General features: G+C 45.0%; 1 protein-coding gene and 2 long non-coding RNA genes across 3 annotated transcripts; 2 read left to right on the top strand and 1 right to left on the bottom strand.

Annotated features, from left to right (window-relative positions):
• Positions 1-7,187: 7,187 nt before the first annotated feature.
• six2a (SIX homeobox 2a) lies at positions 7,188-10,078 on the bottom strand. Its single transcript, XM_029127762.3, has 2 exons — positions 9,519-10,078; positions 7,188-8,370 (listed from the first exon to the last, which is right to left on the bottom strand). Exons 1-2 carry the CDS (start codon positions 10,076-10,078, stop codon positions 8,058-8,060), a joined length of 873 nt encoding a protein of 290 aa, XP_028983595.1. The 3' UTR covers positions 7,188-8,057.
• Positions 10,057-11,066, top strand: LOC129603043 (uncharacterized). The gene is made up of 2 exons (XR_008692596.1): positions 10,057-10,201; positions 10,683-11,066. It is a non-coding gene; the product is annotated as an uncharacterized LOC129603043 (long non-coding RNA).
• Positions 11,067-15,182: 4,116 nt separating this feature from the next.
• On the top strand, positions 15,183-15,940 carry LOC129603044 (uncharacterized). The gene is made up of 2 exons (XR_008692597.1): positions 15,183-15,428; positions 15,515-15,940. It is a non-coding gene; the product is annotated as an uncharacterized LOC129603044 (long non-coding RNA).
• Positions 15,941-16,114: the final 174 nt, after the last annotated feature.

Consider the following 16,114-nt stretch of genomic DNA (forward strand, 5'->3'; position numbering starts at 1 on the left):
TGCTCTGACCTCTGCTGCTCAGAAGTGGTGCACATCAAAAACAATGAGAGGAAATATCCTAAATGAACCACAAGGGGTCATCAGGAGCTCAAGGTTGAGCTCAGACTGAGAATAACTTGAGATGCCAGAAGTATTTAAGTGATAAACATTATTCAGTGTACACAGAGAATACTACATTTTTGGCAGCTACTCATAGAAGTACAGAAACAAGTCAAGCGTATACTAAATTGGTCAACGGGTCTCTACACAAGCTCAGGTCAATGGCACCAACCCCCAACTGGGCCTGGTTGTCAATGAGCAGTGAACTTACACCCATGGCCAAAACCCAGGTTTTCCTGCATTTCTTACTACAAATGTAGTGTAGTGGTTCATTGAACAGCGTATAAATGGCAACAGGGCAAGATTTCAAGCTGTCGCCACGAAACCAGAATGAGCAACCTGGAAACCAGTCCAGTCTAAGTTATCAGGAAGAGGACGGAACGGGGAGACGGAGGAGACGGAGGAGACGGAGGATAACAAGGAGCTGGATGTTTGCAGTTTTCATGGCGTGGATTAGACTTTGGTTGCGTGGTCTCACGTTTCATAGGCTCAACTTCACTATCAATGCTATCAGGCGATGGGATCGCGTCCCGTCCCGTCCTCGCCATCGTTGTTTGTTTTTTCACAGGTCAGTAAACTGCCAATTGCCACTGTTCTGTAAAGACGCAGGAGGTACGTGATGAGTCGTCGTGCACGTGAGGAGCCGCGTGCGAGTTTCACCTTTCAAGGAGCAGGAAGCTTTGAAAGGTGGAGGAAACACTCACTCCAAAATAAGCAGCAGAAAATGCAGCACGAGACGAAACCTCGGGCCAATTTATATTATTTAGATGTGCAATGTGTTTTTATTAATTTAGCATAGTCCATGAGTACTTGTACATGTATGAGTATTCACACACAGTATAAACCTTGAGTGGTACTTGTACTTGTGGCGTCTTTGTGTCGTTGTGCCCCTGGTAGTTTCACACACTCGCCACTAGATGGAGCCAGGTGCTCAGAATCAGCACACACCGCCTGCCAGGTGTCTGGAGCGTTGCTCCAAATTATGGAGAAAACCAGACTCTGCGTTCCAAGCGCAGGGAAGTCATTGTGGGTGTGTGGGTACGTCTCATGGCATGTGTCTCAGGTCGCCGTGTGTTTATTGTACTCGCCGGATCATGTGAGCAGCTCGTCATGTTTATTAAGCAGACACATTCATTTAGACTCACCTCGTCTTCCTGTTCTCCTCCGTTTACAGGTTGCTTTCAAAGAAACCACAGGCCACAGACTTGGCCTAAACTTGCTGACTTTCATTTTCTCCCCTGACCTCCGATTGCTTTTACAGGATAATGGAAGATTCGAGCACAGGAGGGATCTGCGTACCTGAGGATGTGCACAGTTACTGCCCACAGAATTATCTGCATTAGTTTCAGAATGTCAACGTTAAAAAGCACCGTGTGCTGAGTCAGCGGTCTGGCAGGTTCAACCCGTTGGTGTGTTTAGCTGGAAAAAAGATGACCCGGCCTTGTCTGCACTTAGACAGACAGGCCCAGTGTGAGCAACTAACAAGAACTCACTGATCAGAATTAATACAAAGTTCCCACTTTTGTGTGTCTCAGCAGGAGCGAACAAACAAAAACACAAAATAAATGCGCTGCTAAAAAAAACATTCTTCCAATTTTTACCTAAAACTTCCTTCCATGATCTAATTTATGCAATAATATCAGGAAAAATGTTATGCTGAAGTTAAAATATGTAAATGAAAGTATCAGAAGGTTAATAAGGTGTATAGGAAACAAGGAAGTCAGTTTGCCTGGATGCAGGATGTTGAAGTATCTAGTATCTGGGCCTGAATTTAACAGAGAGCATGCAAAACATGTTATCAGTGGGTGACTATACCTTTATCAGAACCAACTGACTGCAGAGCCCTAAAGTACTGTACTGACCTGACGACTCTAAGCAGGCGAATGAAAGAGAAATGTGTGTCTGACTATAATATAAAGTAACAGCATAACAGTGATGTAGCAAAAGTTCAAATGCAGCTCGTCATTTAAACCTTTAGGTTTAAAATAATCAAACAACAGGAACACAACAGGAACCTATTCTTGAAGATAATATGTATCAAGACTAGAGTATCTCTGACTTTGCTAAAGAGAAATTCATTAAAGCATTTGATCTAAAAGTGATGTTGATAACGTTTCATTAATTATTACATCAAGGGTAAATTTGAAGGGCCACTAAAAATGAAAAACCTCATGTTGTCACCAGCTTGAGAAGGTGGGTTTTCATCATTTCTACGGCTGAGAGTAAACGGTAATATCAGGACTAGCTTCACAGTAACTTACTGTCTGTGACACTGTGCCCTGTGAACATGGAGCCGGACGGGCTCAGTGTAAAATACAGCCCACTGTGAAACCTGTGTGCATGATTTAACCTGCCTCGGCGTCCGCGGTGAACACCCAGGGAGGGCATAAAGAACGCCGCACTTAATCCTCACTCCGGACAGATTTAATGGAACGGTGTCAAGTGACAATAGCTGGAAAAGCCATCGGAGTGGGTCCTAATGTGATCGGAATAACCGCTGTCTGCCTCCCATCTTGGAATTTACAGTAAGAGGTAGGAGGAAAAAACATCAGGTGAGTCTTTCCTCGCCATAAATACACTATCACACATAAAGCAGTGTACAAACAGCAGCCACACAGGCCTCAACACAAACCTTCGCTTACTATAGTCTAGTTATTCACCATACGCATTTAAATGCTTCATTTAAGCTTCATTACACTCTATTAAGTCATTGTCAACAGGTGTTAGGCAACGCAGTAAAACATAAAGGAATGTCAATGCAGGCAATTACTACAATGATACTCATAAATATGAGTAAAACTGTGTTACACTGTAATTTACAGATTTTAAACGCTAAATAAAGGCTTCGCGGTTTAGAATGGAACGAGGCTCGGTGAGTTGAACGAGGCTTCGTCTGCTGATGCGCGTCCCCTCGTCCCGGGGTTTGTTCTGCCAGCTGACCTTTGGCTCAGGCAAAGGGCGCGCGCCGCGCGCGTGCGCGCGCGCCGGAGTGTGTTTCTGCTTTGTACCAGTACGCGTCCAGCGCACAGGGAGCGCATTAATGCCGCACTCCCCCGACCATCGCTCTCTCTCTCTCTCTCTCTCTCTTTTTGACCGTAACTCTACACCAACACACACACACACACACACACACACACACTCCAAGCCCCCTACTGTGTTATCCTGTTTTGTGGGACACACCTGATACACCAAAATGCATAATGGTTGAGGAGAAGCTAAAATCAGCGTGTTCATCAATAAACATACCACCACATACAGTTTGACCTCGTAAAGATAAATAGAAACCAAAGAAAACGACGTCAGACATGAAAAATCAACCTTGGCTGTTTTATATGCACGTTAATGAGGCAATTAAATGGTTGGAGTCAATATGTGAGCATTTTCAATAATTAATGTAAAATTATCTTATATATTATATAATATTAGTTTATTGGTAACAGAGACAGTGATGTAAAATTGATTTAACAGCACCAGAAAACTAAAACACTCCATCCACTATTAAAAGTAGAAATGTGTTTTAAATTCTGGTGTCAGTATGTGACCTGAATTTATTGTTTACATTTTACTCTCTGCTTGGCCTCAGTTTGAGATTCCTCCTAATCAACGGCTGATTTCAGACAAGGCGTCTGAAGGAGTTTAATGCTAGTACAGGATTTTCTTCTTGGATGTTCCAGTTGTTTTGGCCTAAGTCTGATCCAAGAGTCTGAATGTCAGATTTTGAATGTAATTTGTATCCATGTTAAATTTAGACTCCCTCACTTCAGCAGTTATGTCATACAGAGATCTTAATTCATTTAAAGAAATGTATGGAAATTCAGGCATTTACATTTTTTACATTAACACTTTTGCAAATTTAGTTTTATTAAATGTATATACTGTACGTTGACTATGATTGATAGCAAATAGTTTAACTCATGTTGCTAAATTACTGTACTACTGTACTGTAAAGGGGAAACATGTTGATTTTATCCGGTCATGAGTTTTTCATTATGCAGCACTGGAACATTTAAAGAGTCTGTTGAAACATTAGTTTAAAGGCTTGAATTAAATGCTAGACACCCTTTGTGTTATTCCAGTAAAGGGGAACATTTAATGACAGTGATGTGTGGCCTGTTTCTTGCTCCTCTCTTTAGTCTGATCCAAACTGTTTCCACTGTGCAGTCACAGTCTACCGGTCATGTAAATCCCAGCTGTCCTGCAGACGTACTGCAACAAGTGTCAGGATCCATTCAGGCCCGGTGCCATCAGGTGTGTCACAAACATCCACACAGGACTCTTGACCTTGACCTGAGTATTTTGTTTTATAAAATGGCTGATGTCTTATTAAAAACACAGAATTTCAACGGAATTAATGATTTCTTAATATCTTCTTAAATCTTAATATTCTTCAGGAGTGTCATTGAGCAAAACAAACTATCTGCCGGCTCCAAGTCTGCAGCTATAAAAGTTTGACCTCTGACCCCTCTGAAGGGGTCCAACTGAAAAGAGAATTTCCCCACTGGGACCCATAATGTTTTACATTATAAGTGTCATCACTGTGGCCTGTTAATAAGTGTGCCAAAGGCTAAATGAGTCCGATACTGTCAAATGGAGGGTGAAAATATGTTATCATCTAATTTATTATTTCTATGAATTAAATAACTTCAAAGATAATTCGCTAAACTAATCCCGATTTAACCTTTAACCTAATTAAAATTAGAGAAAAATACAAGGATAAAAAAGAAAATAATTACAATGGAACTGGGATTCGTTCTAACGCACTAATAGAACGATAACATGGAAGCCTAAAATCATTAGTGTCGCTCTGCCTTTAACACTCAGTGAGAAAACGACGAAACGGGTTCAGACCTGAAAATTTCAAAGACTCGCCGAAGGAAAAAAATGAAAACGCAAAACCTGTTTTTAATAACAAGTAATTAATTAAAACCATACTGCAACTAATACGCTGACAACTTTTAAATCCGACTTGGACCCAAAGAGACATTCAGCAAAAGTTTGTTCACGGCAACATATTTTAAAAAATAAATAAATAAATAATTTCGTATTTGTGTTAAGTCAAATGAACTGTAGCTGTTACAGTCAGTGAGTTACTGCTTTTGAATGTTCGTGGCTGAGAATAAAACAGAACCGTATTATCCACTAACTTATAATGAAGTGCGTTCAGTTCACGTTACGCAGTGATGTAACTGTGTTGACAACAACTGTTCACTAATTTGGCCCCACGGGCCGAGCACGAATAAACACACATCAGAGCAGCTCACGTCCCAAACCGTTGGACTAATAATCTATAAAAGCGTGTGGACGTGATCTTTACGAGTCCAGGACCCGACGCTGTCTGATTGTTTCAGGACGTCTTTCCCGGGGCTGAGTGGGGTTCGGTTCCGCTCCACCGGCTCGTTCGCCTCAAGTTGTTGAACACTTGAAGTTTAATCTCCAGAACATCCTCGCCCCGTGGTGAACTGACAGCCGCTGCCGGTGAAGGGGCCAGTTCCCACCTGTCTAGCTGTTTATCCTCACTGCTGATTTTTTAAACCAGCTTTGTACCTGACGCGCCTTGTCGGGCCTCTCCTGCGCTGCTGGTGCAGGTCTCCTAAAATCTTCTGCCCAAAGCGCGTTTAATGGGCTCCCCCTCCCCTCCGCGTGCACACATGGCGCACTCGCAGCGCCAGTTCGAGCCTTATGGGAAACAAGAGAGAGTGGGGCTAAAATCAGAGAACCACACACTTGGGCTGGTGCGAGACCAACTATTCCGTGTTATGTCTCTCGCAACCCGCTGTTATGGGCTCATTTGTGCGGACACATACCCCGGAGAACCCGCTAATTACAACGTGTGGGCTTTGAGCTGCGCGTAATTGACCTCCGTGCGCCAGAAGCTGCACCCAACGAGGTGCGACTGATCTTCAACAATATCCCTTTGACGTAACTTGAGAATAAGAGATGTTAAGCTACGAAAACCTCTACAACAATTTATATTTTGCTCTAACATAAAAAATACAACAACACAGATAGAAACATGTGCACAAAAATGCACGTTGGTTTGTGATAAGAACAAGAAAAGGTGCCGTAAAGCGCATCGGAGACAACAGTCCCACCTGAGCCACGAGAGAAAGCCTGAAAGCCACTAATGAGAGTATGAAAGACAGAAATGTGTTGTTTTAGGCTTTATTCGACACGGAGCGGACTCGGGGGAGCTGGAGCTGCTGCGCGGCCGAAGCTGTTCAAACAAAGTGTCTTCTTTCAACGCCCGTTTCCAGTTCTGTGTTTTTCCCCCTCAACCAAACACCACGGCACTTTTGTTCTCCTCGGCAGACTGCGGAAAGATAAGGTGTCATCACTTGAACGTCAAGGTTCCCGGTTGGAAAAGCGCGTAGAGGAGAAATGTCTCCGAGCCACATGCCTCAGACGTCATTTTAACATCAGCAGTAGTGTCTGATGTTAAATATACGACGCCTGAATAAAATAAAGCCTCTTTCTACAGTGGTTTACAGATGCCTTTGCTGCATATTTTGTCGTTGGCACGTTTCAGCTGCCACAGCTTAGATCCCAAGCCTGGGAATGACTTGCAGGGAACGAGGAGAAGCAGATTTCCTCCTGAACGACTCCCCTCGCAGCGTGCACGGTCAAATGCTCGATAATCCGGGGATATTGGCCCGTGCACGCCGGCAGGCTGCCCACACTTAAAGGACAATATCTCGTTTCTCAGAACAGGCGAGGGCTCCGTGTCAAAGGCTAAGAGGTCTTGATTTTAGGTCGCGTTATCTGATTCTACATGTCCCTGAAGTCCGTAAGAAGCCGGTGACTCAGCGCGCATTCAACAGAGCGGAGGGAAGAGTGGATGTGAACTTTAACACGCTGCAGGGATCTTTTTTCATTATAAAATAAATTAAGTAGAATTAATTCAAAATCCAATTCAAAATCAATTTAAACGAGAACTTAATAATTGGGGATTCTTGGCTCCGCTTTTATATTTTTAATGTCACCCATGTTTAAATGCTGAATAATTACTCACGAGGTGACCCACAGGAGAGGAACCTGCGTAAACCTGCCTTCTGCTGAAATACGTCAAGAAACATTCAGAATTGAATCACTTCAGTTCTTTTTCTTTTATTGTAAAGGGTATATGAAACTATAGGTGAATCGCTTTTTTACGTGTTCATCATTTGTCGCAAAGTTTACATGCAGTCTCTTTCCACATGAAAAGGAAAAATAATAATATAATAAGAGATTAAGATATTTCATCTCACCACGGCTTTTGTAAGACACTTGAGAATATCATACCCCATCATCCCATACGTCCATCCCCGCTCCCCAAACCAAACCAAACAAAAAAAGGCTTATGGCTCTGTAGTAAAACCCCATGTAAACAAAAGGGTGACGGGGCATCTTTAAGTCGGTGCCTATGGAGTCTGTTGATATATCTAAAGCCCTAGAATAACAACGGTAACGGTAACAAGACCTAAAACATTTTATTGTTATTGTTTTCAACAATATAACATGTTAGCGTTATTACATTCCTGTAAAATACTTCGTCTTTAATATTTTACTTAGATCCGCCTCAACGTTCTCTGCACCACCGCTGCAAAGGTGATCCGTCTGAAAGAGCTCACATCTATTCGCCCTAAAATTGTCATTTTTAATTAAGCGCATTAAGGAGAACATTTGCCAATAGGACGGTAAAGTTGTACCTGATCTGTCTTGACGCTTGTTTCCAGAAATTCCTCGAAACAAGCAGAGGTTTAATTTGGGGACTGCACCCACTGACAGATCCCCCCACTTGTTAAAAAAAGACTTTAAAAGTTGAATACGAGACTAAATGATTTGCTGCGGCGGCTGTTTCCCACTGTTCCAGTCTGTCTGTCTTGCAACACGCCGCAAGTGCTTGAAGCTCGTCTCACGCCGCGTCGTAAATTACTTCTCCAGGGAACCGGTGCGCGCGGCCCCGTGCCTGCGCCGGCGTCTTAAGAGCCGAGGTCCACTAGATTCGAAGACATAGGGTTCAGAATGGTGTCGTGGTGCAGTGCGTGGTGGTGGTGCACGGCGTCCACGCCGCCGGGCACCGGGATGGCGCTGGGTCCCGGCGGGGGCGCGAGGCCGTGCAGCGACGCCAAACCGGGGGTTGAGCCGTGAAGGAGCGCCGGGCTCGGAGACGTGTGATCCGGCGTGCCCGAAGGTGTTTTGTCGTCGTCCGAGCTCCCCAATAGAGTTTTATTTCCATTCATGGAAGAAGTCAATGGGTTGTGACTGTTGCTGCTGGAGTTTTCGTTGTTTTCTCTGTGAGGAGTAAACAAGATCAGAAGGTGTCAGTAAAAGTAATGTGGCAGTTTTGAAACTAAATAATGACACTGACTGATGAAAAACACTACCAAATATTTAACCTAATTACGTGTAACTCAACAGCACACGTGTATGCGCACACGCAAACACGCACACACACATAGACCGAGCGAAAATAGATCAGTTCACGCTAATGTGTGTCCTGTGATATTATTACATTACGCCACAGCTATAAGAGGCATAATTAATGCAGGCTATACATTGTTAGTATACAGATTAATTAAGAATTCAATTAGTAACATATCAACGCGCACGTGTGTCATTACACAAACAATTACTCAGCCCGGTCAGTGAAATAATTACAGGCCAACGCTAAACGCACGACGGTGCTGAAAAGTGAACGAAGACAATAAATCTGCGTGTGCTTCGGTTCATTTGTTTTGCAGTGGTGAGTGGGGCTTTTCTTAGTGAGGAGACATGATTTACGCAGACCTTTCAGCCCGAATTAGTGGCCAGAGGGTGAAAGAAGACACCAGCCCGCGGAACACCTGACTGCAGCGCGTCTCAGGCGTCTCCGCGCGCCTGCGTCCCAGCTTTGAAACGCACAAACCGTAGCGAGGTGTCACTGCGCGCGAGGCCACATCAGTTCCACCACAAAACAAAGCTAGCAGATTTCCTCCCACATCCACTGCAGTGACTGCGGGGTAAAAAGGGTTTTCACCTCTGGTCTCGGCCGTGAAACGCGCTTTTCAAGTTATAATAAGTGCGATTACTAAAACATAAAAGTAGAGTGACGACAACTTTTATATCCTTGTAATTTAGCCGACTACAAACCTTTAATTTTGGTCGTTTCAACTTTCACGAGCGGCCTGTGCAATTATCACAAACACACAACTATCAGTACGGACGTGACTGCACTAAAACGTCTAACAGTTTGTCAGCAACAGGGGGATGTTGAGATCTGAAATTACATTAATATAGGACGTTTAAATAAATAAGTAAATTCAGATGTAGGTCCGTAAATTATATATTGCATCACTAGCAGCACAATAATTTGCCGTCCTTGAGGTTTTAATTAGAACCCTTTCTGCTGAACGTTATTGCGGTAGAATCGGTGGACGTGCGTGCGCTTCTCCCGGACTCACCTCTCCTTCGCCTCCGCCGCTCGGTCCCGCTGCCGTCGGTTCTTGAACCAGTTGCTGACCTGCGTGGTGGTGAGTCCCGTGGCCTCCGCCAGCTCGCGCTTCTCGCGCGGGGACGGGTACGGGTTGTGCGTGTACCACTCCCGCAGGATGCTCCGGCTCTTCTCCTTGAAGCAGTAGCTCGTCTCCTCGCCGTCCCAGATGGAGCGCGGCAGCGGGAACTTTCGCCGCACGCGGTACTTCCCCACGGCCCCGAGCGGCCGGCCGCGCAGCTTCTCCGCCTCCACGTAGTGCGCCTTGAGCCACAGCTGCTGCAGCTTCGGGTGGTTGTGCGGCGAGAACTGGTGGCTCTCGAGGATCTTGTAGAGCTCGCGGAAGTTTCCGCGGTGGAACGCGACCACGGCCTTCGCCTTGAGGACGCTCTCGTTCTTGTGGAGGTGCTCGCACGCGGGCAGCGACCACAGGAAGCGGCCGAGCCGCTCGATGTTCCCCCCTTGCTGGAGGACCTCGCAGACGCACGCCACTTGTTCCTGCGTGAAGCCAAACGTCGGGAGCATGGACATGGCGGCGGCGGCGGGACGCGGCGGGCTCGGGATCAAACGGTGCCTCGACGCCTCTCCTCTCGGTCTCGCATCAAATCAAATCGAATTAAGTCCATGCGCGACAGAGGGTCCCGATGAGAGCAGGTAAAAACGCAAACTGCCCAAGGTGAGAAAATATCCAACTGCGGAATAAACTCAAGTCCATTCGGCCATGCGAAACCCCGGGCGACAGGATCCTCGTGAAGTTGGTGAGACGGAGAGAAAGTCGCTGCTCCTTCCAGCGTCCTCCTCAACCTTTTCTATGCCGTTTCAACATGACCAACTCCTGGAGACCGGGCTCGCTGGCTCGTTTTAATAATATTATTCTAAGCTGGCAAGACGTGCGATTATATGAACTCTGATTGGTCGGTTATCTGACCCGAGGATGGTGAGGATAAGACAATAGCCTTGGTCAAATTATTTGCCATGGTTACGCTGTCAATCAAAGCAACCTGATACGCTTTGAGGTGGCTCCTTGGCAAAGTCAAGCCGATTGTTCCCTTTCACGAGCAGCCCGCCTACCAATAGAAATATCGCCCTGATTTTTCTCCTAAAACATTTTTTTCCTCCTCGCGCACGTTGACAGACACCTCGGGCAGCCAAAGAGCGCACGGCTGGGGGAGCGCGGAGAAGCGGCGCAGAGCTGATCCCTCGGCTGGAGGAAGGATGGCGCCAGAGCGCACGGAGCCTGCCGCAGTACGCCCTCACGTCCCCGGCAGCTCTCACAAATCAATCAGGACTTCCACAAAGCCTGGAACTTTAAAAGTGGGAGCGTCAACAATGTGTTAAGCGAAAAGAGAAAAAAACCCCAGCAGCGTTTACATTTAAATGAGCAGAAACACGCGGTTACAAACAATTTATTCCAACAACTAAAAATAAATTAGGTTGGTTGTCTTGTATGGCAGGATTTGTGTTGGTTCATTTCAAATGATTTTAGCTGTCATTTAAAATAAATGAGTACGAAACAGGATTTAAAGGTATGTGAAAACAGTCTCTCAAAGGGTGCACGCGTAAAACTACTAAACTAAACAAAATAAAAAACAACTAGGTGTCAGAAGGAAGGTTATCTGAAATTACTAATAGGACGAACTAAAGTGAATATTACGAAAAGAAATTAAATGCGTAAAGCATGTTTTATTTTTAAGGTTCTAGACAATTTTTAAATTTAATCTAGTATATTTAAATTCCTAAAAACAATGTTGCTCTAGACATTCCGATTTTGTCGCCATAAGGTTGATAAATAAATGCATGTAATACAATGCAGCAAGAAAACGATGCATATCCGAGTGAGGGGTGAGGCAGTGGCTGCAGGAGCGCAAAGAATGGCAGACAAGCCCAAGGTGCGCAGCCCGTTCGCTGCCTACATGGAGTATTAGTCTGTTTGACAGAGAGATGGGAGTCTGTCTGCGCGTCGGGAGACGAGAGACCGCGTCGGCAACGGTGAGACACAACTTTCCGTTTTTATTGAAGTCATCTGAGACGCTTCTGCGCCAAAGCCGGAGATCATGAAACGCCCAACGGGCTCAGAAGCCAGAGGAATCACTTCTGAGTGGTGACTGACAATGAGAGGGGAGGTTAGGAGAGTCTGGGGGAGTGTGGATGTAAAATGCGTCAACAGGTGTGGGATTCACCGAGGAGACAGTGATGTGAGCCACTGGTGGGGAACCTGTGCCCGATGCGTGGAGTGAAGGGGCAGCGCCGTGATGAGCGCTCAGGTCTGTGCTGGTGTCGGCTGTTTAGGCTCTCAGGTGCGTCACGCGGTTGGACATGTGTTGTTGTTATTATTGATCGGTTGCTAGATTTCTATCGCCTCACAGTGGGACCTCTTCATTGGAGCCACGAGTGTCAAGTATCACACGACACTGATCTGACAAAGCGCACACGCACACACAATTATGTGTAAAGGCATTTATTATTACTATTATTGTTATTATTATTATTATTATTATTATTATTATTATTATTATTATTATTATTATTATTATTATTATATAAATATATTACAAAATAAATATAACTATTTAATTATATTACATAAATATAATTTTAATATTAAATTTTCGTTTTATTTATCGTTGATATTAAACTTCTTTCCGTCAGATTTTTTAAATATGTTTCGCTGTAGGCCTGGTTATTTCACTTATGACGTACGTAGCTAATAAAAAAAGAGTATTATTGGTGTAATTAGGGAGTCGGTTTATCAGCAGAGATGAGAAGTCCTGTAAGAGCAGCCTGATCCCTGTTTCCGTGTTGTGTTCTCGCTCACTTTAATAAATTGACTTGGGTTTCGCTCGAAGCGCACTTCTCAGAGTATTACGGCATTAGCCTGACTGATGGTAATCGTCAGGAGACGACGGGCCTCATCTGCTGAAATGGATAGTAAGAAATACAAGGGAGCGGTTTAACCTTGCAGATACACCGCTCATAACGTCATTACGAAATTACCAATATTAATCATCAGTAACAAAATCGATAATTCAGACGGACTGAGACTTAAAACGCGAGGAAGCGCAAAGACCCCAGAGAAGCAGACTGACGCAGGCCAGGACGACAAGGCCGAGGTTCTCACCAGAGTTCACGTAAATCTTATCACCTCCAACCATCAAACACAAACACACAAACGCTCCGTAATTGAGCCCAGAACACTCACACTGGACCAGTGTTTTCCAGCGTTTGAGTTTGGTGTGATCAGTTCCTTATTGCGACACAAACACGCTCGATTTGATTTTATTCCCTGTTTGATTTGACTTTCCTTTTCTTGAGCTCTGTTTGTTGCCGTCATACACGTGGCCGGTGCGTTTCCTATTGGACGCCTCCATCTCCGACTGACTGTCTCCAGTCATTTGGATTATTGTGGGTGATGATGGGAGCAGATGTAACCACGCCAAGGGCTTGGACTCTATAGCGGCCCATGATGAGGGTCTCATTAGACGCCGCTCTGATGAGATGACACACCATAAGCACGAGTTGTTGGATAATCGATATTCATCACGCCGCCAAGACAAACGTCAAATCAGCACAGATGGAGTTTTATGGAAGAAAAGGGTTTCTTGGCATAATCCCCCTGAAGAAGACTCCACTCATCCCGTCAGCACGGCTCAATAAACACCTGCTGGCTCTGGCCTCGTGAGCTGGGTCTGAGCTGCGAGCCTTGATTAAGAAGCCGGTAGAGAGGAGGTTTCAGAAGAGGGCGAACGGGACAGGATGCAGCTCCAACGTGCAAACAAACACGAGGAATCTTCACCGTTTGGCGCTGCTCGCCGGGAGGGCGGCCGAGCGCGTGCGCCGGCAGTGACGGGGCGAATCAGGTCCTGCGTCTGGCTCTTGACAGTGTTTGTAAACCACTTGTTTCCATGGATCAGTTTGATCAGAGGGCTCTGGCTCTGAAACAGTAATTATTACAGCCACTGATGAATGGAGATCACGTTTCCCCTAATAGCATCCCCGTATTTTCACAACCTCCCACCGCTCACCTCGACCACTCTCCACCGCAACCTCCACTAATTGAGCTGATTATTGCAAGATGTATGTTTTGGTGTGTGTTGCAAAAGCCTGTGTTTTGGGTGGGGGTGTGTGTTGCAGGGGATGTGGCTTTTATTCCGTAGGACTCCTATATGCACTGACCTGAGACAAGCGCAACAAGGGGTTGATGAGTAACATTCTTTCAGACAGACATCCGAACGTTGGGCAAAGAGAGAGATATTATTAAAGCCAGAACCTCCGTGTCTATACCGTTTAAGGGGATATGAATGAGGGCCTATCCAATAATTGGTTGTTTACATCTATCTTGTTACCCCAGAGGCCAGGGCTGTCCTATAGAGCAATGAGGAGATTTCATTAAGCCACGAAGCAGGGAGGGCTGTGTGTGTGTGTGTGTGTGTGTGTGTGTGTGTGTGTGTGTGTGTGTGTGTGTGTGTGTGTGTGTGTGTGTGTGTGTGTGTGTGTGTGTGTCTGGGGGGGACTTGTCTTTATTTTCAGGCTCTGACCGGTCGGCAGGTCCATCAGATTGGACAGTTTACATTTCAGGCCCACTCTAGGTTCTGCAGGTCTGAAACTCAACAAGCAGTTTAAAGGCGACAAAGCAACAAATAAATCTTTCAATATTCACATGTAAAACATTAACCACTACTTGTAGATACAGTATAATTCAAAAAATGAGTCAACTGTGGAGAGCTGAAAATATTAAATGTAATTTGGGAATTAAAGGCAGATTCAACATCAAGTGATATATGATTTAAGTTGTAGCAAGAGAAGTAAAGAAGTATTAATTATTATCTACAAAGTCATATATAATTAAATTAACATATCATATTGGACCCAAACACTTTTTTAAATCTGCGTTGTTGTAATGCGTCTTTGCACGAGGCCGATGCAGCAGCGCGCACGTGATATTCACTCTGCCGGGGTTCATTTATTCGATCAATCACTCCATTAGATTCCTGTTTATTTTCAGGAGTCACGCGGTCATTTCAGCCGCACACTGAGCCCTTTATTTGCCGCCGAGGCGTTCCCCTCAGCCGCTCGGCCATGGTTCGGAGAGGAGCAGGGCTCCAGCACTCTCAGAACCTTTACGGTGAAATCCCCTCAGACCTGTCTCTCGTCAAAGCTGCAGCGTGCGGACGTGCAGCCTTATGAGCTTCGCATGTGTCAGAACAGTAGGCTCGTTTCAAAGTGTCGAATTATGTATTATTACCGTCTACAATTTGGGAAATGTTGCACAGGTGAAGTGTGAAATGCATGGATTTTAGATTGGATGGGGAGAGTTTGCATAGTTCTCAGTAACTGCTACAACATGCTCAATGATCCAGCTGATTCATTTTATCATTTTTGAGGTTCATGTTCAGTTGATGTAGTTTATATTGCTCCGTTCTGGCAATAACTTGCAAACCCTGCTAGAACTGAACCTGCGTCTCTGAGGTGTTTGGTTACAGCAAACAACTAAGAAACCACCATGGGACTAATACGTAGGATCAAATGCAGCCTGCGCCAGAGCCGGCAGGAGGCCGGGACACATAATCGCATCACGATAACCAATTGCTTCTGATCATGTAACATTCGAAACAGCAAACGACGGCATCGTCCGCACAGAAACACGAGGGGAGAGTTTGTCCACCGGCAAAACAAACACACAACACCACGCTGCTGCTTCAGCGTGGTCCAATCACTGGGATCGAGGCTCGGAGTCGCCCTAAACCGAGCCAGACGTCAGAACCTGAGTTCTGCCTGATCCGTTTTCTTCTTACTCTGCAGGCTTCCTGTTCAACCCCAGCCGGGTACGTGAAGGTCTGCAGCATCGCTTAGTCGCGCAGCATTCTTCCCTCCCCTGGAACTCGTATGTCAGGAAAGAATTTATTAAAAGCGACCTGCAATAATTAGCAACGTGCTAATGCTTGAATTTGTATCCATTCCTGTACGCAGGGCTTTTACAACACTTGGCGGTTCTACTTGAAACGCAGGCTTGACCCCGTGTCACCGGCCAGATGGCCAGTAAATAGTTCCACCATGAAGTCAGTCATTGTGCTGATACTGTACCACAGAGAGGCGTCTTATTATGCATCACGCTATAAGGTATTCTGTGTTCTGATGCTTAATGGACAATGTCATCTTGTTTTTGTCTATCAATAAATATTCAGCTGCAAGTAGTAATCTAATTAGCCTTTACTAGAAAAATTAACCTTTTCAGGGTTTGGTGACCCCCAAACCTGGATCACACCCAAAGACAGTACAACCAGACTTTCACATAACAATCTCAAGTTATGTGAATCAAACACAATATCAAAATTCATCAAAAGTTAAAAAAAAAAAAAAAAACTTTCAATCACATTCTTGTGATTATGTTGCTGTCTCCTCTCCTACTTAAATCTATTCACAGCCTGTATAGCTATTTAAGCCCTTGTTAATTCAATTCGAATTCAATTTCCACTGAAGCCACTAAATGTCCCATTAATACAGTGTCTACTTTCCTCGTTAAATGACGTCTCTGCCATTAAACCGAAGCGTCCATCAAACGTTCTGCTG

The sequence above is a fragment of the Betta splendens genome, chromosome 15, assembly GCF_900634795.4.
Source record: "Betta splendens chromosome 15, fBetSpl5.4, whole genome shotgun sequence".
Taxonomy (NCBI): Eukaryota; Metazoa; Chordata; class Actinopteri; order Anabantiformes; family Osphronemidae; genus Betta; species Betta splendens.

What these genes read in the sequence shown, in the direction of transcription:
- six2a (XM_029127762.3), bottom strand. Translation starts at nt 10,078, where the DNA reads ATGTCCATGCTCCCGACGTTTGGCTTCACGCAGGAACAAGTGGCGTGC. An exon ending in GCGGCGGAGGCGAAGGAGAG is followed by an intron (nt 8,371 to 9,518) that starts GTGAGTCCGGGA and finishes TACTCCTCACAG; the next exon opens with AGAAAACAACGAAAACTCCA.